At 26.2% G+C, this 27,412-nt stretch overlaps 2 protein-coding genes across 3 annotated transcripts; one reads left to right on the forward strand and one right to left on the reverse strand.

Annotated features, from left to right (window-relative positions):
• Positions 1–626: 626 nt before the first annotated feature.
• LOC123269343 (battenin) lies at positions 627–15,069 on the reverse strand. Of its 2 annotated transcripts, XM_044734957.1 has the most exons (9): positions 14,790–15,069; positions 6,884–7,044; positions 4,875–5,017; positions 4,475–4,633; positions 3,832–4,162; positions 3,364–3,513; positions 3,117–3,257; positions 2,884–3,038; positions 627–676 (listed from the first exon to the last, which is right to left on the reverse strand). In XM_044734957.1, exons 1-8 carry the CDS (start codon positions 14,803–14,805, stop codon positions 2,910–2,912), a joined length of 1,230 nt encoding a protein of 409 aa, XP_044590892.1. In that variant the 5' UTR covers positions 14,806–15,069; the 3' UTR covers positions 627–676; positions 2,884–2,909. The 2 variants fall into 2 exon arrangements, with proteins under 2 accessions (XP_044590892.1, XP_044590891.1); XM_044734956.1 differs by lacking the exon at positions 627–676 and having other exon boundaries at positions 2,801–3,038.
• Positions 15,070–20,886: 5,817 nt separating this feature from the next.
• LOC123269095 (odorant receptor 4-like) lies at positions 20,887–23,486 on the forward strand. The gene is made up of 5 exons (XM_044734624.1): positions 20,887–21,708; positions 22,328–22,427; positions 22,759–22,869; positions 22,961–23,116; positions 23,385–23,486. Exons 1-5 carry the CDS (start codon positions 20,948–20,950, stop codon positions 23,445–23,447), a joined length of 1,191 nt encoding a protein of 396 aa, XP_044590559.1. The 5' UTR covers positions 20,887–20,947; the 3' UTR covers positions 23,448–23,486.
• The last annotated feature ends 3,926 nt before the right edge of the window (positions 23,487–27,412 follow it).

The raw sequence follows: 27,412 nt of genomic DNA on the forward strand, positions 1-27,412 counted from the left end.
ATTTTTTTACTAATTAATTTTCAGCAATATTTTATAATATTTATTTGTAAAAATTATTAAGTACACTGAAAATAAAATACTATAAAAATAAATTGCCAAAAATTCGTGACCTTTTCAATAAAATAAAAATTAATAATAAATATCCTATTTTATCAGCCCTATGAATTATTGATTAATTGTATTTTAATTCATACTGAGAAAAAAAAAATTTTTGTCCAGGAAAAAATTTTTTGGCTCAAGAATCGTTTAAAATAAATTTTGATTTTTTGATAAAAAAAATATCAATATCTATCATGATAATAAAATATTGGCATTAATTTTGATAGATTAACAAACGAATGGGTTCACTGGAATTAAACAAAAAATAATTCGATCAATTCTTGAGACAAGAAAATATATTCTTGAAAATTATCAAGAATATATATTTTTGTGACAAGAAAATTTTCTCTTGAGTAGTACTTTTTTTTCTCAGTGCAGAGTATCAAATTGTTACTTAAAATTACTTAAAAATTCGAATGTTTTTATTTGCTTAAACGCCCTAAATTTTTGAAATTTATCAAATTATTTTCAGTAAATTTTAACAAAAAAAAATACTAAATTATGTATAAATTTATCTTATTAAATATTGAGTAGAAAAATTACTCTTTAGAATTTATTTTACTTACTAGAAACTTAAGGGGGAACACCACCGTGACGATCAAAAAAAAAAAAAGTAATTTTCGGCAATTTTTTTGACAGAGAAAATAAAGGAATTTGGGGATCGGATTTTTTTTCTTTTATTAAGGGTACATTAAAGATTATTACCCTAAATTTTTATTTAAAAAAATTTAATTATTATCAAGTTATTAACAATCTCGTGGAGCACTAGAAAAAATTTCCCCCTCCATGGTCGGTTCGATAATTCAAAAACGGATCATCTGAAAATAAAAACCCAAATTGCTTTTTAATCAGTAAGGATGTAGTTATCGTCACACGTACGGAATTTTGGAAATTTTAATTTTAAAAAAAATGGCAACTGATTGAAAATTTTCTCACTATTCTTACTGTTTTTTTTTGTTTTAACCCAGCTAAAAAAATCTTTAAAATAAACATTTTTTAAATTCCGTACGTGCGACGATAACTACATCTTTACTGATTAAAAAGCAATTTGGGTTTTTATTTTCAGATGATCTATTTTTGAGTTATCGAACCGACCGTGGAGGGGGTAAATTTTATCCAGTGCTCGACGAGATTGTTAATAACTTTGTAATAATTAAATATTTTTTAATAAAAATTTAGGGTAATAATCTTTAGTGTACCCTTAATAAAATAAAAAAGACCCGATTCCCAAATTCGTTTAGTTTCCCTGCCAAAAAAATCCGAATAAAAACAGTTTCACTGTAAAAAAGTCGCGCCAAGTCCACGTTCATAAGACTATTAGGAAAAAAAAATTTTTTTTTTCTTTACAAAAAGATACAAAATAAAAAAATTAAAAAATCCAAATAACCGATATGATTGTTTATGATTTTCGGAAATTAAAAAAAATTTTATTGTAAATTTAAAAATAAAAAAAAAAATTTTAGAACGTATTTAGTGTGCGTGGTTGCAAAATATTTTACTTTTAATGAAATTCGTAAAATCTATTTACTAGGACTTTAAAAAAATTTTAATACACAATGACGCACACCAAGTACGTTCTAAAATTTTTTTTTTAATTTTTAAATTTACAATAAAATTTTTTTTAATTTCCGAAAATCATAAACAATCATATCGGTTACTTGGATTTTTTAATTTTTTTATTTTGTATCTTTTTGTAAAGAAAAAAAAAATTTTTTTTTCCTAATAGTCTTATGAACGTGGACTTGGCGCGACTTTTTTTTACAGTGAAACTGTTTTTGTTCGGATTTTAGTATTTTTTGTAATTATAATGAAAATTTACAATTGATAACAACTTAAATCTCGTGTTGACTGCATTTTTTACTGCAAACTATCCCCTTGAAGCTACAGTTTATGTAGATGTAATTCCAGTGCACCCTGGCGGCCATAGATGCAAGCTATGAATCACTTTTTTTTACTGTAGTTGCGTGTCTATAGGAAGGATTACTACACATATTCATTTTATCTAGTCTATGGCGGTCACCATTCCCCATCGAAAAAAAGTCAGGATCGAAATTTCTGGGCTTACTATAGTTTGTGCTGATAAAATTTAATAATTTTAAGTGAATTAAGTGTTATAATTGATTATAATTAATTAATATCCGTAAAATAAAGTATAAATTACTTTTATAATATATCATTTTGGAAAAAGGAGAACCATATAATTAAGGTAGTTGTAGCGTGATAGGCATTTCAACAGAAAATTATAAAATTTTTTTTATCGAAAGATAAATAAATTAATAATTCACTACCAAAATTTTAGATCAATTGACCGCACCGTTTTTAAGTAATTAATTTTCGAAATTGCGTCTTTTACACGTAGAGGTATAGAGAGATGGTAAAGTTAGTATGAAATCTTTGGCCCACTCGAGTGGTACGGAAGATTTCATACTAACTTTACCATCTCTCTATACTTCTACGTGTAAGAGATGCAATTTCGAAAATTAATTACTTAAAAATGGTGCGGTCAATTGATCTGAAATTTTGGTAGTGAATTATTAATATATTTATCTTTCAATAAAAAAAATTTCATAATTTTCTGTTGAAATGCCTATCACGCTACAACTACCTTAAATAAAATTTTGCAACCTCGAAATACCGTTCTGCTTACAGTAAACACAGTCGGTAGTCTGGCGCTCCGTTTACAACGGGATTTTTGAACGGAACTTGGCGCCAGATTCTACCGAATCTGTGGATTCCCGAAAATCAACTCTTTTTTTCGATCGTCACAGTGGTGTTCCCCCTTAAAAGAACCTATACTAGTCTTTTTAATATTACGTCGGTCGTGGGAGCTTACAAATAGCAGTATGAACAGGCAGGGCAAGCGTACCAGCGAGGGCTATTCCAAGAGAATCAGCCATTGATACAATTCCCAATGAATCTTTCAAATCTCTGTCGGGGATCTAAAATAAATTTACTTATTTATCAAGGACAAAAAAGGGATATTTTAGTATTTCTTCAATTTTAAAATTAATATTTACCGTCTCTCCCATATTATAGAAGGTATTGACATATGCTGCGCCACCGAGAAGGCCTTCCCAAAAAGTGATCACCAAAACAATCCAAATATTTGGAATGTAGAAATATATCGCTTCTGTTGTAAATATCACGATATTAATGAGCTGAAAGAAATTAAAAAAAAAAAAAAAAAAAAACAGTTAATATTGTTCCTTTGAGAATTTGATTCCATTTTGATAAATTTATCACTTGGGTAATTTATTTTTTTACTTGTAAAAGAGCCATCAGCCAAATTTTTTTGCAAGTGAAGAAAGTCGCAGATGATCGTGAGATAAAAACTCCAATTTGATAATCCGCTTGGTACCATCTGTATTGTTCGGCGTGGTTCAACCAAATACCATCGAATTGAATGAGTTCGTGCTAGAAAATAAGCGGTTCTTACATTGAGAGAAAAAAAAATTTTTTGGGCATTTTTGTGAAAAGAAATTAATTTTTTGGAAATTTTTAACAATTTTAATTTTTAGCTGAAGAAATTAAAATTTTTCTCATAATATTTTTCTTGTTGAAAAAAAGATTTTTAAATATGGAAAAAAAAATTTTTGATGAAAATTTTGAAGTTTTACTATCTATAATTATTTTTTTACCAAATCTAGAAAATTTTTTTTCAACAAGAAAGATAATTTAAGAAAAATTTTAATCTTAAATGATAATTTTAAAATTAAATGATATTTTTCTTACCAATCCCTGGTTGATGTAATACTCAAACAGATAAACAAGAAACAGTGGAATAAGATAAGGCATCAATCCAGGCACCAGCGCGACTTTTTCTCTAATTGTTTTTTTGGGCGCCTTGATAATCTCATCTTGACTGCTAAGGCCGTATTTAAGGACCGTTTTTTCGTTCGGTGGAGTCATAATAACCCAGAAAGCGATAGCTTCTGCAATAGGAACCACTAACATTACCAAAAGGGTAGTCTCTGTAGACATTATTAGTCGGAACCCTACGTAAGATGACGCGCCAGCTACTCCTGCTCCTCCTGTTCCTGATGACCATGCAGCTATACTTGATCTATTATTAAATTTATTGTAAATTAAGATTTATAATAAAAAGTTCAAATTTCGTAATAATTATGAATCTTAGTTTTGAAATTACAGCGAAATTATTGATCCTACACAGTAAAAAATTTTTCGTCATTGTGTAAAGTGTAAAAATGTTTGTGTAAAATTTATTACGTTTAAATGAATATTCATTAAATCATCGATTGTTAAAAAATAATAACCAAAATAATATTTGTAATTAAAAAAAAATATTAACAGTTAATAAAGCTCTAAACATTAAAAAATCCTGCTATCAGTAAATATAAGAATTGTTGTTTTATACCTTCCGTATTTGTGACTATGACTGAGTATGGTAATCTCTCCCAAGCCTGAAGAGAACGAAGTCAATACCACCCCCAAGATAGTGATCCAAGGTGTCGTGCCGAATGCAACAGCCAGAAAACCCAGAACTTGCGATATTACGCATATCGCTACTCGTACACTGCAATGTTAAACGAAAACGACCTTGCTATTTATATTTACAATGTTAACAATGCATAGATTATATAATTGCCGTGCTACTTTTTCCGCCAAGCCAGGAAAATTATCATAACTCGCAGTTCATAGTCATAACAATTAATCATGATCATGGTCAGGGTCTGACATTGAAACACAACGTTTCTTTACTTATATTGACCTCTATTTTCTGTATGATAAGTGAAGAATTTTTATTTAATACTCACTTTACATGGAACGGCAAAAAAGGCACTGTAAGTTTTACTATAACACACGGCAATATATCAGCCAGTAAAATAGCACCTGTTGATACTTGGTTACAACCTCGCGGATTTTCAATTGTGATATCATTTGAAGTTTCTACCGAATCCTATAATTTTAGTTAATTTATTCTTAAGTTTTGTTTGATTATTAATAAAAATACGAAAAAAATTAAATAAATAAATAAATACGGGAATTATTAGTTTGAACGCACTGAAAAAAATTAACTTGAATCAATAAAAAAAAATGCTAGAATTATCCCGAGTCGAAAAAATTAACTTAGATGAGCTTAAATTAATTGTTTTTTTTTTAGCAGTTAAGTTTATTTAAGTTAATTTTTTTCAACTCTGTACGGAAAAAGAAAAACGCTCCGTTTAGAAAACTAGAAAAATTATAAGTTTCTAATTGTAATTATTACACGGAAAAAAGTAAACTGTAATATTCACTCGGATTCCGGTTAATTTTTATAGTTTCAAACAGTAAAGCAGACATCGGGGTGGCAAAAATATAAATATTACAGAACTTAATGTAGAAAGTATAAAAGCCGCAATTTATAATTTAATATCCAAAATAAGTGATTAGTAGCTGTCACTATAGTAAATAACGACTCTTTCATCTTAAAAAATTACAGTTTCAAACAGTAAAAATTGCCATTTCAATATATAGTCGATATTATGAGGAGAAGGGGAACTCAGATGAAAGAGAAGGGGGTCTCACTCTGGGAGAATTCAACATTTGAAACAGTAAAAATTCTACTTTTAAAATATTCATATTACCAGTCCAAGCAAGTCGATAATTACAGTTTGATTTTTAGCGTTGCGTTTAAAATTTACCATTTTACTTTGTAAATATTGACGTTGCTTGTATTAGAAATTTACTAACTTTATTTTATACTTTTTACATATCATAAGATCATTTTTTAGGTACGAAATGATAAATATCAAAGTCTGAATTCTTAATTATTATACTTTAATATTTTAGACATTTACATAGCGAATATTACTGTTTGAAATAGTATTTTCTTCCATGTAAAGAGTAAATTGTAACGTTTAAATGGTAAATATTATAAAGTGAATAGTAAAATCACAATTTTACTGTTTGAAATGGTAATTTTTAGCAGTTGATCATTACTTATTATAAATCGACTGTTATTTATTACAGTTTACTTTTTTCCGTGTACGAATTTTATAAGAATTACATTGTAGAATGTAATATTTACAAAATCGTTAATAACTACAATCTGAAACTGTAATTTTTTCAGTTTTCTATACGAAGCGCCACATTTACACGATATAATGTAATTTTTTCCTTTTTCTTTTTTCCGTGGTAGAAGAAAATAATTTTGAAGAGTTTCATTGTCTTGAATCCCATAATAAAATTGAGATGAAATGTATGTGAAACCAATTTATTCGTGATGTGATTGGTTGAAAATATTTATTCTCATTCTGATTGGTTGAAAGTGAATATAATATACATAAACTACACATAAATATATCATGACCATAAATATGAGGCGCGCGCTTGCGCGCGCAAATTTGAATTCTAGTTAAGTAAAATTTACTTAAACCGACTTTTTACTTTTTAAAATTTTCTTTATTCATTTTTCAAAAGCACAAGTGTAACTTGTTAGTTGCTAAGAATTACAGAGTGTTCCCATTTTTATAACTAAAAAATTTTACACCTTTGGTTTATAATGTTATAATTTAAAAAATTTATGTTTTTGTTATTTTATGTTCTTAAATTTGTTTCTGAGTAAAAAATTTTTGAAAAACCTCATTAATTTATTTACTTAAGCCGAGAAAAATTTTTTGTTTTAAGAATTTTTCTACTCAAATCAAAAAGATGAAGTTCTTCAAAATTATTTACTTGATTCAAGTAAATTTTTTTTCTGAACGCGTAAGTAAAAAAATAACATTGATTATAAACGACTTTTTTTCGGGAAAAAATAATTAAAATTGAAAAAAAATATACTTACAGGTGGAGAAAATTTTTCTTTCAAAATATCATGAGCCGCGCTTAACATTACAACGTACCCGTAATTATTACACAGACCAATTAGCCAAAACGCTATAAAATTTCTCCATCTCTTAGCTCGCGTGTCTCCTAACTCATCACTAGCCGTGGATGATTTAGCGGCTAGAAAAAAACAATTTCTTACTAACTACCAAGATCATGAAAATTTCTGCTAATTTAAATTGAATTAATAAAGAGTGCAATTTAAGTAATAAGATAAAAAATTTTTATTATAAATAGATTTCTTCCTGAATAATTCCATTAACGTCATAAATTACGTCACCTCAAAGCTTATCAGTCACCAAAATATTTGTGAGCAAATAGAGGGGCTCGCTTTATGTCTTTAGGTTATAAAATATCTCTTTGTCTCGGTACGCTGTGGCTGATAACGACGAACGAGTATATATATATATATATATATATATATATATATATATATATATTAATGAGCGATAGATAACTTTTAATTATTTACCGGACATATATAATTTAGTAAACAAGGAATACAATATTGGTAAAACTTAAATTGCAAACTATTTAAAAACCTGCTTGCTAAATTATTTATTATCTTGTTTATAGAAATGTTGTTTTTGTTTTTATTAATTATTATCAAGTACTTATTGAATAATTTATATAAGTGTGATTACATGTCACTATTATAACATATAATAGCAGACAAGTTTAGAGACAAATTGCGATCAATTGAGGCTAATAGTGATCGTTTTGAATATAGATCGTTGCTATAAATATCAACCTGACAGTTTATTCGTTGATTTATATAGATGAAAATTTCGAATTATTATTATGATTAATATAGATAAAAAAAATTTTTTTAACATTAAAACGATAATATTAAAAATTAATGTTCAATAATTGGAGCATAAAGTTTATTGTTCGATAAAAATATCATCTATTATAAAAGATAATTTTCATTAATAATTTTTTTTAACTATTGTCCATAAAGTATAAATTCTTTTTCTAAATTTAATAATCAGTTAATTCATTTATAGTTTTTTATTTTTAAAATAAATTAAAAAAATTAAAGAAATACTACACATGCACAGAAAAGCAACCAAAAATAACAACATCACTTTTAAAATACCAAATTTTGTCACTATAACCTACGAGCACTCATTTGTCATATCAGCTGTATGGATTTGGCAAGATTTACCTGCTGAAATTTCTAATTCTTTTGGCTTAGAATCTTTTAAGACGAGAGTATTTGATTTTCTTATAAATTTCGAACAACAATAAAATAGTGAGCTGGTAAAAATAATTATTTTAAAATATTTAAAAACAGTATGTCCATTTGAGTATTGTGTAAATTTTATATTTTAATAGGGTAAAAGACCCGATTACTACGGGGATCCCATTACACAGAAAGAAAGGTTCACTTGAGCCAAGAAAATATTTTTCTTCCTAATTATTTACTTGGGCGAAAAAAAAAAATTTTTTTGATACAAGAAATTTCACTTATTCCAAAAAATCAATTCCCTTGCTTCAAGAAATACGTATCTTGATCCAAGTCAATTTATTTAAGTCAAGAAAATTTTCTTGTTTTGAGAAAATTTCTCTCTTGCTCCAAAAAATTAAGTTCTTGACAGAAGTAAATTTTTTTGTCTTGAGAAAATTTTTCTCTTGCTCCAAAAAATTAAATATCTCGATAGTAAATTTTCATTAATATTTCTATTGACTAACATGTCAAATGGGAAGATCAAATAATATTGAATCATTTTTTTTTCATTCAATATGTACAATTGCGCGCTAAAATAATCTAAAATGGGTATCAAATATTCAAGAGAAAAATTTTCTCAAGATGAGAAAATTTTTTTCTCAGCTGAAGTAGGTGGCGCTGCTTCCCTAAAGTATCTAAAAATCTTGATCAAATATAAAAATTTCTTGTATCAAGTATTTATGATAATTTGAATTAAGAAAAAATTACTTCCATCAAGAATATAATTTCAAGAAAAATTTTTACTTCGGCCAAGACAACTTCGGTTTTCCTTCGGGCGACTGAAAATTTACTTGAGCCAAGAATTTTGTTCTCCAGTCAAGAAATCTTTCTTTCTGTGTGCTGACACTTTCTTTGATACTTATTCAATTAATGAAATCATTAATTTTAATAATGAATATATTATTTCTAATCTTTAAGTCCTTTAGATCAAAAAAATTTTCAATTTTTATTCCAAATAGAACATTTTTTCATTGAAAGAAAAAGTGCCACTAATAGGGATTAAAAATTTTTATGTTAAATATTTAACAAATTTTTGTATTGATTTAACATAATAAGTGTTAAATTTACACATAAAAGTGTTAAATATTTAACACAAAAATTTTTAACACTAAGTTTTTTGACGCAATGACGCAAAATTTTTTACTGTGCATAGCAACGAAAAGCGACAACAATGAAAACGTCACATCAGCTTTTTATTAAAGGATGTATATTGGCCGTACTTATGTGAAGTATAACTTTAAACATATAATTATTCCCATTCGACTTCGCGCCTTGGCATTTAAACCTAATAAATAAATAAAAAACTAATGTATCATGTTTGGTTAATAAATTTTCTTTGTAATTCTTTCGATTATAATAAACTAAAATTTGTTTGGAAACAATTAAATTAAAAATTTATTTATCAATGATTAAATAAGCGTACTCACATACAATATAATTTACAATACCATTAAAATAACTATTCTTATCTAATCAATGTCGACAATGAAATTGATAACGTCCTTCACCTTTAATGTTTTTCTTGCACTAAGAGTTCAGATGTGTAACAAATATAAATTTGCCTCAATGCAATTGAAAAATCTTATAAAAAAAATCACTCTGCTACTTTTAAAAATTTTCAATTTTCTTAATGGGAAGCTAAAAACTGTTCTTCAAAGTGATTCATAAAAAAAATTTATAGATACCATAACAAACAATGATCTAACGCATCAATGACATTGACCAAAAATGAAAATTGTGTCATGATCGAAAATTACACGTATAAAACAAACAACCTGCAAAAGTGTAAGCGAAATTATTTATTCCAGTCACATCAATGCTAGAAAAGATAGCCGCGCTTTCGGTTTCGTTTGTCCGTGTAATAACATTGAAAATAAATGTTTTGATTTAAATTTATTATCTACCATTCATGCATTTAGAATAAAGACACACCTTCAAGTGATAAAAAATTTATTACACTCTAAAAATTATCTCGAACTGATCAGTTATTTTATCAGATTAACTTAAGAATGTAAACAGTTAGTTGTTTACATATTTTCATTGTTTAATAATTCACTTGAGACTGTAAATAAGTACAAGTTGTAATTACTTAATTTTAGAGTAATTTTTTTTTTGTTTTAATGATGTAAAAATTCTAAAGTCATTGAACTTTCTGATATGTTTAGTCGCGTATTAACGATCAGTGCTGAAATTTATGGAACGACTCTAACAAAGAATTTGTGAAGAAAGTTTATGACTTTATTTTTTAAAACAGTGTTGAATTTTAGTGAGCTTGCGCAACATTTTTGTGGATAAATATTTAAATAAAATAATTATATTACCCCCATGAAAAAAAAAAAATATATTTCGTAATATATAAAAAATATATTTTAAATATATAAAAAATACGTATGGTAAATATATTTTTATTAACTAACTTTTGGCCGATTTTCATATATATTTTATATATGTCAAATATATTTTAGATATATTCGAAATATATTTTTTTATATTTTTAGCTATGTATTTTATATATATTTTAAGATATATTTTGAATATATTTTAAATATATAAAATATATATAAAAATCGGCCAAAAGCTAGCCTGTGTAAAAAATCGTCTTAAAATTGTCGTTCGTTTAAGATCCTTAACGTGACACAAACCAAGACTATTTTAAGACTCTTTTAAGACGCCAAAAAAAATTCCGAAAGCAGATTTTTGAAATTTTGGTTCTTGAATTTGTTGTGAAAATTAATTTTTAGACGATTTTACGACTTTCTAACCGCAATATTTTTGAGTAAGATGTTTAAAAATTGAATTTAAAATTGTTAAAAAATTATCATCCGACAATTTTAAGATTTTTTAAGACTAATTTAAGATCATTTTAAGAGAATTTAAAGACGCTTCATAATTATTTTCCGGGGCTGTCATTGTGATATCATCTTAAAATAGCCTGGAAATTTTTAATAATTTTTTAAGGCTATTTTAAGATTTTTCAAGACGATTTTAAGATTTTTTCTAAGACTATTTTAAGATTTTTTAAGACTATTTACAAATAATTTTAAGACTAAAATCTTAAAATCGTCTTAAAAATCATCAAAAATATTCAGACTATTTCAAGATGATATCACAGCGACAGCTCCGGAAAATTATTATAGAGCGTCATTAAATAGTCTTAAAATGATCTTAAAGAAGTCTAAAAAATTTAGAGACTATTTTAAGATGAGTTAACAGCGACAGAGCTCCGGAACATTAAAACAGAACGTCTTAAAATTGTCGGATGATAATTTTTAACAATTTTAAATTCAATTTTAAAACATTTTACTCAAAATATTGCGGTTAGAAAGTCGTAAAATCGTCTAAAAATGTCTAAAAATTAATTTTCACAACAAATTCGAGAACCAAAATTTCAAAAATCTGCTCTCGGAATTTTTTTTTTGGCGTCTTAAAAGAGTCTTAAAATAGTCTTGGTTTGTGTCACGTTTAAGATCTTAAACGCCCGAGTAAAAACAGAATTCCGCCGCACCACCGCTGCACTACAGCCGTGACAATTTTGATTATTTTACAAGTGCCGCACTACCGCCGCACCAGCGCCGTGACAAGTAAATAAATTTCTATTCGCCGCACCACCGCTGCACCACCGCCGCACCATACCGCCGTTTGATGGTATATACATTGAAATAAAATATTTGTTGATCATTCAAATAGCTTAACTAAATTTTTTAGTTAGCTATGGCTTGCAGCGCAGTTGGCAATGTTCGAAACTTCCATGCAGACGATCCAGGTTCGAACCCCATCACAGTTCAATTTTTAAAATTCTTTCAGAGTATTTCGATAGGCGTGCCGCTTCTGTACAACCCGAGGACAAAATTAAAAATCTACATCAACAATACGACTAAAAAAATCAATAATTTCGCGGTGCTTTGGCCTGATCTAAAAAAAATTTTTTTTTTTTTAATATTAGACATTTGATTAAAAGGAGGTTGATCAATAGGTCTTAGATTAAGAGTTCTAGTCGCATTATTTATTAATTAATTATTGCGTGATAAATTGATTATGATACCATTTTTTGTGAAATTGTAGGTATGGTTTAGCATTGGTGCGGCGGTGGTGCAGCGGTGGTGCGGCGATGGTAGGGGGAGTAAATTTTTAGCGTGTGGCGTAATAGTCCGCCAAACGGCGGTCGTGCAGCGGCGGTCGAACGAAATTTATTATTTTTCCGTAAAAAATAATAATTTCATTTTTACTCGGGCGAACGACAATTTTAAGACGATTTTTTTTACACAGGAGTTATTAAAAATATATTTACTAAGGTAAAAGCCCCAATTATTGACGCTATAAGAGACAAAGTTATGATTTCATTTTTTTAAGCAATCAAATATAAATATCGATGAATTTTGTTTATGGTAACTTCTTCAGTAATGTTTTAACTAATCAATTTCTTTTTTAAAATGATAATCAGTGATATTTACTAATTAATTTTAAATAATTAAATATATGATCTGGATACACCAATTATTAACGGGTTAAAAACTGATTGATCTAATTATTGACGTACCGTAACCCCAATTATTGACGCCCCTACTGCACATGCGTCGAATCATTTGGTTATATTGTTATTTATCAAAAACTTGATATAAAGTAATCAATATTATTAAAGTTAATTAATAATAATTTCTATGAATGAATAATTATTATGAAAAATATAACAATTTATTTAAAAACTTATTTAACACTAAAACACGCCGAGTTATTTGACAGTTAAAAGCCTTGAATATAATCGCGTATATAACGTATTTTATACTTAAAAAAAAGGCGTCATAGCGCTGTCGACTGGCTGTCAATATGGGATTCACCATAAAAATTATGAACTAGTTATTGACTCCCATTATTTAAATATCGTAAAGCATACAATTAATTTCGATTATTTAATTTTATAAATATTTCATATATTGTTAATTAAAAAAAAAAAATAGATCATATAATTACATGAAAAAATTAATTTAAACTCGGCAGTTAAAAAAAATGCTTTTCTAACCAAAGTTGTTAAGAAAATAGACGCTCGTAAGCTGATTTGATGAACTGGTGCTAACTTTATTTTTTTTTTAATAATTAATATTTAATATTTTGAACTGAATGTGATTTTTTCAATTTTTTAATTAATTAGAATTTAATAAAAATTTATTTGATCGTTATTCTTATTACAGATAATTTAATATATTTAAAAATAATTTAGGGTGTCAATATTTAGACCCCCGTCAATAATTGGGGCTTTTACCTTATACATATTTTTTATAGATTTTTAATATATTTAAAATATATTTTTTTTTCATGGAGGTAATTAAATTCTTTTATAGAAAATTTAAATGAATTTATAATTTGTAAAAAATTTTCTCAATGTAAGAAATTTTTTCAATGGAAGTTAATGAGTCAGTCAAAAAAATATTTTTGATTTTCCAAACAGGATATGTTGAGCTCAGATCTTCTGGTTACGCGCCAAAAAATCTATTGTGTGTCAACCGTGTCGAGTGATTCAATAAAAAGCAATTAATTATCGAAATATTTAATCAGATTAGTAAACAAACTTACTAATTAAGTATAAATTGATAAAAAATTAATTAAGTGCACTAGATTCGCATAAAAAATTCCAGAAAATAAGGTCATTGAAAATGGTATTATTTACTTTATTCTTATCAATACTACAGATATTTTCCAGGTACGATTAAATGATAAAATGAACATCGATTTTTATTATTATTGTATATGAAAAACGCGAATTAATCTTCATTAAATTAGTAAATTAAATAATCATATTGTTTTGAATATTTATTTTTATGTAAAATAAATATTCATTCAACTCTCAAGTTCATTTCTTACGTTTTATTTTTACTAAATTTTATTGTCAATAAAATTTTGCTTAAAAAAAATTGATATTCAGTCTGAATACTTACTTAGTTAAAAAAAAAAAAAGAATATATTTTTATTAAATTATAATTAAAGGATCAATTGAGCTTTAAACGCATCTTAAAGTTCTTAAGCTTAAATTTTTCGTTCAAAGTCGTCTTAAAGCTTAAACAACTTTTATAATCATTTATTATAATTATAATGTCTTTGTTTTAATTTAAAAAAAAAATTAACATTGGTTTGAAACTCGAAAAATTTCAATTTAAAAATTTAAAAAATTAATTTTTTGTAGCAATTATTAAAAAGTTAATTTGTTGTAGTAATTATTAAAAAATTGATTTTTTGTAGCAATTATTAAAAATTTCAATTTGAAAATTTTAAAAATTAATTTTTTGTAACAATTATTAAGTAAATTTTTTATAGCAATTATTAAAAAGTAAATTTGTTGTAGCAATTATTAAAAAATTGATTTTTTATAGCAATTATTAAAAAATAAATGTGTGGTAAAAATTATTAAAAAATTAATTTTTTGTAGTAATTATTAAAAAAAAATAATATTAATAATTTTTTAGTAACTTATAAATTAATACTTAAACTAAGAAATTATAAATATCTCATTTACGATAATGCTGAAAGATAATGAACATTATTAAGAATTCGATTAAGTCGTTAACACATAAAGAAATTAAAAACCCGTAAAATCCTCCAAAATGACAAAGTATTATAAAAATAAGAATATCAAATACCATACCTTTAACAACGTCCATGCTAAATGTTATACTATACAATATATCAAGATAAAAATATTTGTTTTATCGAATGTGCAGTAATATCAACTAATGCAATTAATTACTATGATAATTTACAAAGCTCGATAATTTATAATTATATACACAAGGTTGTCACGTCTCGACACATCCAACCGTTTCAAATGAAACGCGGACACTGAGTCTCGTTATCATCACTGACTATTTAGAAACCGTCAATCTGTTATTACATACGGAATATATATATATCGTACGTACACACACTTGCATTACAAATTATTAAAAAAATAATATACGATTTTTTTTGACGCACTACAATGTAATTTTACCGCATTTTATTTTACTCGGTACTTTAAGGGCCAGTTTTTAAATCCAGAATTAAATTTTATCCAATGATGAAATATATCTACATATATTTTATGCATAGAAAATATATTGGCAATAATAATTATATTTTTATCCTGGATTGAAAAAATTAGTTGTAAAATGTAAATATGTTTATTATTAATCACAGATTATTAATTTACTTTGCGATTAATTATCAATTATTTATCATTAAACGTACAATAATAATGATAATATTTGCATGTAAAATTTATCGATAGTTCTTTGAACTTAAACACGTGGAACAAAGTGAGTGATGTCTGCAAATAACTGTATCAATTATGATATATCACTTTTGAAGTTTAAATTTTTAGAATTACTATTTGAAATTTTAACAACTACGGCGATAAACTATTTTATGCACTTCAATAATTTTTAAGTCAACAGTTTGTGACAAGAATTAGAGAAAGACTAAAATTATAGATAAAAATTGTAATAGTAAATAGCTACGGTATTATTAACTCATTAAAGGAGACAGCAATAGGTATAGGTTAGTTTTCTTTATATTTAGGGAAGGGTTCAAGATAATTAGTAAAACTTCTTTTCTAAATTACTTCTTAGAAATTCTGTAAGAAAAGATCTAAAATAAAGATTATTGAATTTTAAAGAGAACAGACCATTTTTAGGTAGATTTCTATAGAAATCTAACTATTGTAGCCCGTCTCATGTTGTAATTTTAAGAAAATTTTATCATAATATGTTTTATTTCATCGAGTAATGTCGAAAAATGGCATTGGCTCAAAAAAATATATATATGTATTTATTTATGTATATATATATGTGATATAACGCGCCATGTTAGCAGGATTGCGCCCACAGTTCTCAACCGATCTTTATGAAATTTTGTGGGCTTATTCTGTGGATCAATACCAAGATCAAGTTCGAAGATGAGCAAAATCCGCCGGTTAGTTTAAGAGTTGTGGGTGTTTGAAAATTTTTTTCATTTTCAAAAAATTTTGAATTTTGTTTTTTTTTATGAAAATAATCTTCTAGATATAAAAGATAGATAAAATCTATCAAATTTATCTTAAACTTCATTTAATTACCTTCAATTTAAACTATTATTTGACTAGTTTTGATGATTTTTTTTATGAATTCCGTGAATTTAAAAATTTTCAAAAATTTTCCAATTAACGTATTTCAGCCCTTTTTCTTTAAATAATTTTTAAGCCGTAAAAGATAGCTTTAATTTAACAAATTTATGTTAAAATTCACATAATTTTCTTCAATTTGAGCTATTATTCGTCACTTTTTGATACTTTTTTCAATTTATCAAATGACTTTTATCTGTTACAAATCCTATTTTTTAGGTAGATGTCTTTGAATATCTATTTGCTGTAGCCGGTCTCATATTACTATTTGCAAAAATATATTAAAAAATAAATTTTAGGACATTATTGCCTTTTAATAATGGGTTTTTTTCAATATTCAAACAAGAACTCTACCTATCCATGTCGGGTATGGCCGAATGGCGTTTTTTTTTTCTTAAAGTTGTCGTGGTTAAGGCATACCGTCAGAAAATTCTAAATTTTTGTATACTTATAAAGGACATAATGATACAATTACACAGTAAAAAATTTTGCGTAAAAAAACTTAGTGTTAAAAATTTTTATATTAAATATTAACACAGTAAATGTTAAATCAACACAAAAAAGTGTTGATTATTTAACACAAAAATTTTTAACACTAAGTTTTTTGACGCAATGACGCAAAATTTTTTACTGTGTACCCTTAAAATTTGAGGTCGATTGACCACCTATAAACCGAGATGAATTCAATTAAAAATTGGATAATTAATATTAATTGCATACGCTCTCATCAGTTGTTTTATCATCTGTTAAAATTTTTCTTTAGTTCGACCTACAGAGGGGATAATACTACTCGCGGGAAAATTCAAATTAAAAACAAATAATTTTTGTTATGATCTCAATAATTTATGTATGACATGAGCACTTAAGGCATGCTCATTTAGATTTTCCAAACTTTTTTGATTTATTGTTGTTCTGAAATTATAATTCCAAAAAAATTTTAATTTGATATTTCGACGTTCTAATTAGCAAATTGTTTAATTAACTCTATTTTAGAGAATCTTTCATTTGTCCGAAAATACAATTAGTTCGAAATTTATTATCACTTTAAAAAACCATTTAATATTTAATAGAGGTATAGTATTTTAGTTAAGATCATTAAAATAATTTATAAGCGGACTATTACTAAATCAACATGTTAAAAAATCATCCTCTAAAAAATAAAGAGTTAGATCATTTGCTAATTAGAACGTCGATTTGTAATAAGAGTAAGTTGTAGTGAATATATTTTTAAAATTGCAAATCGGCATCTCCATTTTGGAAATTGTTCAAGTAGAAAGACTTATTTGTACACAGAAAGAAAAATTGTCTTGAACCAAGAAAATAATTTTAAAAAATTTCATCTTCTTGATTTGAGTGGAAAAATTCTTAAACTAATAAATTTTTTTACTTGAAAGTAAATTTTACTTGATTCAAAAATTTTTCGTTCTAAATTAAAAACAATGAAACTCTTCAAAATTATTCTTTTGTTTCAAGAATTTTTCTCTTGATTTAAGTTAATTGTTTTTTTTTTTAGTGGAGCACTAATTTTTTAACTAAAAAAAATTAACTTGATTCAGAGAAAAGTTCTTGAATTAAGAAAATCATTTTGAAGAGCTTCATCGTCTTAGGAAATTTTTTTTCGTTAGAATAAATTTTTTCGCTTAATTAATTCAAGACAATAAAACTCATTAAAATAATTTTCTTGATTCAAAAATTTTTTTCTTGAATTAAATTAATTCTTTCTTCAGCGCTGGATTAGTTTTCTAAATACTAATGACAATATTAAATTATAACAAAGCTCACTTTACAAAAGTCCATAATTGAATATCTGAAATTACAAATTTAATTACAATTAAAAAAGTTTTCAAGATAGTATCTGTAACTTCTCAAAATAAAATTCAAAAAATTTCATACGTTTTTAAATAAACCTCAATATTATTTTAATATTCTAAAACTATCGAAGACATTATAAGAACAGAAGCGTCTGCAAAAAAAAATAATTATTCATTAAATTTATAAAAATCTAAATACATAACAAACCTTTATTATATTTTCAAACAATCTCAAAGTAAGAACAAAAAATTCTAATATATTTTCCAAATCATTCTTATGTTTAAAATTAAATTGACGATTACGTGTTCCCAAATTTGATCAATTAATGATGTTTGATTATCTTCAGTTCAAAATATTACCACTTATATGATTACGATGCAGTGTCTTGAAAATTTTAGCAGCTGAAGTAGAAGTTAGAATGTATGGAGCTTTTTATAAAATAAAAGAAGTGATCTAGTCAACGGCTGAAGAATTAGTGTTCTGCACAAAGAATAGCGCGCATCTCTTCCCCACCTGGCGACAGAAAGCACACCTGCGATTATGAATAAACAACGAAGATAATGATAGGTATTATTTATTCACGTGAAAAAAATGAAACATGGTAAATTTTATTTCTCAAAACTTGAATTTAAATTGTTAAAAATAATATACTGGAAAGGTCGATGTCGCGTTTAGGTATTAATTATTCATACTTTTGTCGCAAAAACTTACTGCGAGAAAGAGTTTATTAACCTTCTAAAGATAACTCTTTTGTTTCCAACTGTAAAATTCACCTTAAAGTCTAAAAAAACGAGACTAGAGCTTATAGATCGAAATCGATTTTAAAAAATAAGAAAAAATATGGTTACTTTGTTACAATATACTTTTGAAGTATGTTAATAATAAATGATCTGTGAGAAATTCAACCCTTCCTAGGTGATTCATAATTAATGAATTGTCTGCGAAGTTTATAAGATAGAGATATTTTTTTTAAAGAAAATGCACAAAAGTTTAGCGCTTGCGCAGTAAACTTTTTTGCTGGTTAGTCTTGACTCAACCCTTTAACAATTTACTTCAGTTTTAAGAGCAATTTATTTTACCGCGTATTAAAGTTATGAATAATGTCTTCATACTGATGGAGTGATTTAATTGGTATTAAACCAGGCAAAGACAGTTTTAACGAGTTTTTTAAATACTTGACATACTTTAGTTAACTAAATTATGTGACAATAATAAATAGTTATTCTCAGAAATACTCCCATAAAAAAAATATATATTTCGAAATACATATAAAATATATTTTAAATATATTAAAAATCTATAAAAAATATATAAAATATGTATCGTAAATATATTTTTAATAACTAACTTTTGCTCGATTTTCATATATATATTTTATATATTTCAAATATAATTTAGATATATTCAAAATATATATTTTTTTATATTTTTAGCTATGTTTTTTATGTTTTTTAAGATATATTTTGAAAATATATCTAAAATATATAATATATATATGAAAATCGGCCAAAAGTTAGTTATTAAAAATATATTTACTATACATATTTTTTATATATTTATATATTTTAACATATATTTTTTTTTTCATGGGGCTATAAACAAAAAAAAATTTTTTTTTTATAAGAAAATACATTCGTATGACATTATTAATTTAATTGATTATATTATGATAATTTATTCAAATTTTAATTCATTCATAATCTTCCCGCTAACAGAATTAAAAATATTCCAATAAAGAAAAGTTATTGTTGTTTAAAAATGCATAAAATTTTATTTTTTGGTATTTTTGTAAGACATCTTCCAGATTTCCAAACCAATCAATATAAACCAGTGCAATACAATTTCTTTTTGTGCTTTATAAACTGCGTCCAATGTGAAAAACTGTGCTTTGAGCTTGAAAACCTCAAACATTGACTAAAAAACACATTTTAAAACGCTTCACACAGTGAAAAATTTTACGTAATTGCGTCAAAAAACTTAGTGTTGAAAATTTTTGTGTTAAATATTTATTTAACACTCTTATGTGTAAAGTTAACATTTATTCTGTTAAATCAACACAAAAAAGTATTAAATATTTAACACAAAATTTTTTGACGCAAAATTTTTTTCTGTGCAAATTCAAACTTAGCGAGAAGTTCTAGAATTGGTCTGTGCAGTTAACCGATTTCCAGATTTTTTTTTCTTTTTTTGTTATAAAAATTTTTCATCTATTTTGAATTAAAATTCTGTGAATAAATTTACCAATAGGTACTTTAAAATATCAAGTAAGTATTTTTAAAAAAAATTTTTAATTTGTAGTCAGTGATAGTTTTATTAATTATAGAATATTTCCACGTCAATTTTATATTTTTCATAAAATATATATTTTCTACACGTTTATATTTTATATTATAATTTAATAAATAATATTATCTGCCTGAAAAAAAAAACCTTTTATTCATTGAATCATTTATTTATCTTGCATAAATTCTAAGAACTTGAAAGAAAAAAATATTTTTTCCATTGAATCTGATTTACTTCATTATTATTATCATCAGTGATTTTATTAGTCATAAAAAAAATTCAAAATTTTTTTCAAAAATTACTAATTTACGACAGAAGATAATATTTAATGAAGATTGAAAACTTTTTAATTTATTATTCTTATAATCAATAAAACCCGTGAAAAAAAACTTTTTCCCTTCATTTCTAATTCATAACTCGGAAGCGTTTAAAGCGTAATTTAAGACGCAAGCGCTGGAGGGTGTTTTTTTTTTCTATCTTTTAAAAACTATTCAGTTATTATTGCTCCCTTCTGTTGAAAGGATATCTTATGAAGCTTTTTTAAAGCATTAACTCAGTAAAAAAAAAAAATAATGGATGTGCAAAATGCAATTAAGTATACACAATGGTTTATGGCATTCTTAGCAATACCACACCGATATAAAAGAAAACTTTCTACTAAAAAAAAATTATCATCCGCGGTTGGACTTGTTGTTATGAACGTTCTTATTTTCTGGAATATAAGCTTTAGATCGATTGATATGTTAACAGTAGAAAGAAATTTTGATGAGAAAATTTTATTATTTGCTCCTTGGTCTTTTTTAGTGGTTATAAATATAAAATATATATTTATGATATTTCGTAGTAATGATATTATAATGATTATTGAACATATAAAAATGGATTGGATAGAAAAAAAATCACCTGAAGAAGAATTAATAATGGTAAGAAATTCCCAACTGTGTAATCGTATAACTTTATGTTTTATGGTTTTGATGTACGTCAGTGGATCGTTGTATAATATTGTAATACCTTTTGTAATACCGATACTATTGCACAGTAAACCTAATACTTCTGATCGAATACCGATTTTTGACGGCTACGATATTTTTTTCAATGCTCAAGTGTCGCCAATTTATGAAATAACATTTTGTTTTCAAGTGTATGCAGTTATAATAGGTTTCTCAATACTTATTTTTATGTGTCACTTAACAATAGTTTCAGTAACTCATGCGTGTGGCCAAATTCAAATTATTAATTATCTAATTAGATATTTGATAGCTGATATTATGGACATAAATAATATTCATAATAAAATATCGATGATAATCAGCCGTCATATTAGGGTACTCAGGTAATTAATTTTTTAATTAATTAAAATTTTCTTAATGTTAATTAAGGTAAAAGCCCCAATATATGATCATGTACCAGTATATGATCACTCCATGTATTTGTATACCTATATTTGTGAATATAGATATACAAATACATGGAGTGATCATATACTGGTACGTGATCATCTATTGGGGCTTTTACCTTAAATCGATTTTTTTTGTTTTAATAAAATCTTTTTTTTTTTTTATTCTTTTATTACTTACAAATGTAGATTTAATAATTGCGCACAATAATTATAAAAAAAGGCTTTGGCATAATTATAAATAAACTAATCTAAGCTTAACTATTAAAATATATTTTTTTAATTTTTTAAAATTATGGATTTTACACATTGATTAATAATACATCTGTAAGGGTCGATATTGATATTTTTAATGAACTGATTAAAAAAAATTTGAAAATTAAAAATAAATTTAGTAAAATATAATAATCTTTCACATGTCAATAAAAAATTTATTCAGTAAAAATAAATTGAAAAATTGATACCTAAAAAATAAACGACAATGTTTTTATTTTTTATTCAGTTTTAAAAGTTTTCAAGACTAAGTAATGACGTTTTAAATTTTTATTCAATATAGTTTTGCAAAAAATGTTCGAAAAATTTTACTTGAATTATGTTTGCTCGAGATGGGTGCATCTACTGTACTTATTTGTATTGACGAATATTGTTTTTTAAAAGTAAGTCAATTAATAAAATTAATGTTAAGCAATAAAATTTATTTTTTGGCCTGATATTGTATGAATGAATACCTGAAAAAATAGACCCGGAAGATTTTTTTTTTTTGTAACAAAAAATAGAGCGATCATTCTGGGGATGCTTGTTTTTAAGGAAAATTGTGAGTGTGATATTTTATAATTATTTTAATGAATTTTTCATAATTTTAAAATTTTTTCCGGTCTATTTTTTCAGATTACCAGTATGAATATAAATAAAATATTTAAAACGACGAATACAGAACCCCTAATCAAACTTATTGTATTTTTTTTATAAATATTGACTTTATTATAGATGTTAGAAACAAATGATATTGCAAATATGATTCCTTTTGGAATGCTCTTTGTATGTTTAAATTTCAACATATTAGTGCTGTGTTATTTTAGCGAGCTTTTGAACAGTCAGGTATTTAAAAAAAAAAAAGTTTCTGTTATAAATTATTGTATAATAAAGATTTTTTATATTGACAATTTGCAAAAATAAAACTATTCAATAGTTCATTGAGATCGGAACAGAATCATCTATGACAGATTGGTACAGATTTCCTCAGAAAATAAGAAGTTATCTTGTTTTAATTATCTGCATGTCGCAACGTCCTCAAAAATTAACCGCTGGCGGTATAATTGATTTATCTTACGGTACTTATATACAGGTAAGTTTTATTTAATTAGATTCTAAATGATACTGATGTTAGCAGACATCTATTAAAAATTCTTAAATTTTTATTAGAAGTCAATTACTATAAAAAAAAATAATTTTTGAAATAATTTTGAAAAATTTTTAGATATGGAATTTTTTTGTTAAATTTGTTTTTTATTTTAAAAAATTGTTAGATGTCAGTTAAATTCAGTATAATGATTTAAGTTGTATTTTTATACTCATAATAATTTCTTTAAATTGTCAAATAATTTAACTTCTAGGTACTGAAAACGGGATTTACTTATTTCCAAATGTTACGAGCGGCAGATCTAAAAAAAAAGTAGCGAAATTTAAGTTGGTGTTATGTATATTATAATTGAGTATATGCTGTTTCAAAAATAAATATCTTATTAGTTATATAATTTACTATTTACTCCAGAAGAAATGAAAATTTTAGCTAATAAAAAGGCCAAATATTAAAATACTTTTTCTCCCCTCCGGGCGGAAAGCGTAAATTTTCCGCCCGCTGCGCTAAACGAAAATGCCGCTTTCCGCCTCCGTCGAGGAGAAAAATAGTATTCTCACCACGGGCAGGAAAATACAAAGCCTCAGATTGTGATCTCAATAAAAAATTATATTTAGTGTGCGCGGTTGCAAAATTAAAAAAAATTGAAATACACAATGACGCACACCAAGTACGTTCCAAAATTTTTTTCTTAATTTTTAAATTTATAACAAAATTTTTTTTAATTTCCGAAAATCATAAACAATCATATCGGTTACTTGGATTTTTTAATTTTTTTATTTTATATATTTTTGTAAAGAAAAAAACAAATTTTTTTTTCTTAATAGTCTTATGAACGTGGACTTGGCGCGATTTTTTTACAGTGAAACTGTTTTTGTTCGGATTTTAGTATTTTTTGTAATTATAATAAAAATTTACAATTGGTACCAACTTAATTAAATCTCGCGTTGGTTGCATTTTTTATAGCAAACTATCCCCTTGAAACTACAGTTTATGTAAAATGTTATGATCTGATCCGATGTTTAGTAAGTTTTTACTGCTGTAGATGTCTCAATATTATAGTTAGATTCGGCTCAGATCGGCGGGCTCTTTAAAATTCGCTAAAGAATACGAAAGTATTCCTGTTACGGACTTTCGTGAATAATAATTAATATTATTATTAATTTATACTAGTTAGGATGAGGATTTAGCATTCGGTATTATGAATGATGAGATTTTATATGCAAGTTATATGGGATATATTGTAAGATGTTTCATATACAGGAGTTACTTGCTTACTGCTATATCTTAATTTTCCTAAGTTTTACATCGAGTTAATAACTTATTTTAGAGGGGAGATTTTAGCTTTAGGGTTGGATTTATTATAAGAATGTTTTCTAATTGTTCGATTTCTTCAAGAGTGGGACTCAAAAGTAAAAGTGACGCCTTCGCTTAATTTTCTCTCGGAAAAGTGAAACTAACCATGTGTTTAACACATGGCGTCGTAGTCGTTGCCTGGTTAGAAGAAAAGCCATAAAAAAGGGAATATTTAGTTTAGCCTAGGATAATAAAGTCCTTTATTCAAAGTCGTAAATTGTAGTATTTTGCTAGAGTCTCTAAGAAACAAAGATGTATTTGTTATTTAAGATTTTAGTTTCTCCTTTTTATAGCTTTTCTCGAGATATTATATTTTATTTTCCTCTCGAGTGACCATTCTATATTTAAGTATTCCATATGTTTTTTTTTTCTTTGTTACGATGTTCTTAATATTATTCTTATTATATTTCTACAAATAATTATTCTTATAATTATATTATTAATCAATTATTTGTCTGATTTGAATTTAAATAAACCGCTAATTTATATCCTATGTAGATGGCGGCATGTGCTGCTACATCACAAAAAATAATTCCAGCGCACCCTGGCGGGTGTAGATGCAAGCTGTGAAATATATTTTTTTAACTGTAGTTTCCCATCTAATGAAGGATTACTATGCATTCTCGAATTATTTAGTCTGTGGCAGATCACTTTGCCCATCGAAAAAAAGTCAGGATCGAAATTTTTGCGTTGCTATAGTTTGTGCTGATTAAATTTAATAATTTCAAGTAGATTAATTGTTATAAGTGAATATAATGAATTAATAACAGTCAAATAAAGTATGAATTACTGTTATAATATACAATTTAGGAAAAAAAAGTACCGTAGAATTAAATAAAATTTTGCAACCTCAAAATACCGTTCTGCTTACAGTAAACACAGTCGGTAGTCTGGCGCTCCGTTTACAGCAGATTTGAACGGAACTTGGCGCCAGATTCTACCGAATCTGTGGGGTCATCTGAGTGATCCGAACGGAAATGTAGCCAATGTAATAATTGTAAAGGAATTCAAAAAGTAACTTGCTTTCTTACAAGTTATATACATTTAACACTTCATATATAACACTTAATAGAGATCAAATAATAGTAAATCCTATGTAATGAAATACACACATTAAAACATTTAAATACCATATTTGTGAAAAAATTTAACTGTAAGCAATGAAACTTTACAAAACAACGACAACTCCCTGATAGCCAAGTTGGTCGCAACTTTCCGTCGATTTACTGCCGCAACTTGTCACCAACTTGGCGGCAAGTCGTGGAAATGAACTCGGTTGTTCACCAAGTTGCCGACAAAAATTGCTTCCGAAACTCTTTCGCACCAAGTTGACGACAAGTTTCTCAAGAAATTTGGCGACATATTGCGGCAGTATATTGGTCTTGTTTTTCTCAGAAACTTGTAGCCAACTTGACACCAATAGTTACAAATTCGGAAGTTGACCGCAAGTTGTCGCTAAGTTGGTGGCAACTATCTGACACCAATTTAGTTGGTCTGAAACTGTGGCTATCAGGGTTGATCTGTCTTCTAAATCATACCCTGATAGCCACGCTTTGAGTAAAATAACCTGCACTGGCGGGATTTTAGCCAAGTCGTTTCAAAGTTCACTTAAAGTCACTCACTGCAGAATCCTGCATTGAATCTGTAGTGAAGTTGGTTAGGAAATTCAAATAAACCTACGCCGACATCTGAACTAAAGCTGTTGACAAGTTTTTATTTGCAGAAGGTTAGCTAAAAGTTGTAATGAGATTTGCGTAAAAAATAATGTCAAGTTAGACTGTAACATTTTTTAACAAACTTTTTAGCTGAAGTTGTATAAATTTTAAACTTCAATTTTCATTTAAAATACTAACAAATATGAAGACATATTTAGCAATCAAGTTTTTAACTCAGAAAGTTCAATCTACAACACAACAAATTTTGAGGCAATTATTTCGATATGATTTTTTAAGAAAGATAATGCATAAAATTAAGAACCTACGATTTTCTTAGTCATTTGATGAAGTATTAATTACTTATAACTCATAAATAAGTAACTCAATGAAATTAAATAAAAATTTTTATATTTTAATTGAATAGGATAAATTTGAAAAAGATAATTTTTTAACCTGATGTTTTTTCCTATCGTTAAAAAACATTTATTCGAAGAAGTTTTTCACCTACGGCAAATATAGCACCAAAGTTATATTTATACGCAAAATAAATATGAAAAATAAATTTACTGTTAATTTTTTTTATTTGATTTTGTACAAATATATAAAATTGATTACATTGGTCTCAGAATTAATATATATTTCTTATAATTTATTAATAATTATAAAAATAGTAAAAATAACAATGATAATAGTGATCGTAATAACAATTATAATTGTAGTTGTAATTTATTAACAATTGGCCATAAGATTGAATTTCTCTGATGGCTATAAGGCTTATACCGACAAACTATCATCAATTTTCGGTAATTTACCGATCGTAGAATGCAAATGGTAAAATTTTTGTACTCTGCCGCATTAACAGACATTGTCTCAAAGTTCAGTGCAGGTTCACTCAAACTCCTGCACTACAAGATGTTTAATGAAACTGTCGTTAGATTCGAGTCGTAGATTTTTCACAACTTGGAGTCCAGTCTAAAGCCAACTTGTATTCTGCATGGCTATCAGGGTAAGTAAGAAATTAGCTGTCGGTAAGGTAAATTTTGTTAGATAACTGGCGGTAGAGTAAATTCAAATTATATCCTGATAGCCAAGTTGGCCGCAACTTTCTGTCAATCTACTGCTGCAACTTGTCACCAACTTGGCGGCAACTCTTGGAAAGTAACTCGGTTGGTGTCAACTTGTTCACCAAGTTGTCGGCAAAAGTTGCTCTGAAACTTTTTCACACCAAGTTGACGATAAGTTTCTCAAGAAATTTGGCGACATATTGCGGCAG

This window comes from Cotesia glomerata, linkage group LG7 (genome assembly GCF_020080835.1).
Source record: "Cotesia glomerata isolate CgM1 linkage group LG7, MPM_Cglom_v2.3, whole genome shotgun sequence".
Classification (NCBI taxonomy): Eukaryota; Metazoa; Arthropoda; class Insecta; order Hymenoptera; family Braconidae; genus Cotesia; species Cotesia glomerata.

Excerpts from the sequence above, each read along its gene's own strand:
- LOC123269343 (XM_044734957.1), bottom strand. Across the intron at positions 3,514-3,831 it reads ATTACATCAACCAGGGATTG|CACGAACTCATTCAATTCGA; the intron begins GTAAGAAAAATA and ends CTTATTTTCTAG. Across the intron at positions 3,039-3,116 it reads TCTATAATATGGGAGAGACG|ATCCCCGACAGAGATTTGAA; the intron begins GTAAATATTAAT and ends AATTTATTTTAG.
- LOC123269095 (XM_044734624.1), top strand. The coding sequence starts at position 20,948 with ATGGATGTGCAAAATGCAATTAAGTATACACAATGGTTTATGGCATTC. Across the intron at positions 21,709-22,327 it reads CGTCATATTAGGGTACTCAG|TTTTGCAAAAAATGTTCGAA; the intron begins GTAATTAATTTT and ends TATTCAATATAG. Across the intron at positions 23,117-23,384 it reads CTTACGGTACTTATATACAG|GTACTGAAAACGGGATTTAC; the intron begins GTAAGTTTTATT and ends TTTAACTTCTAG.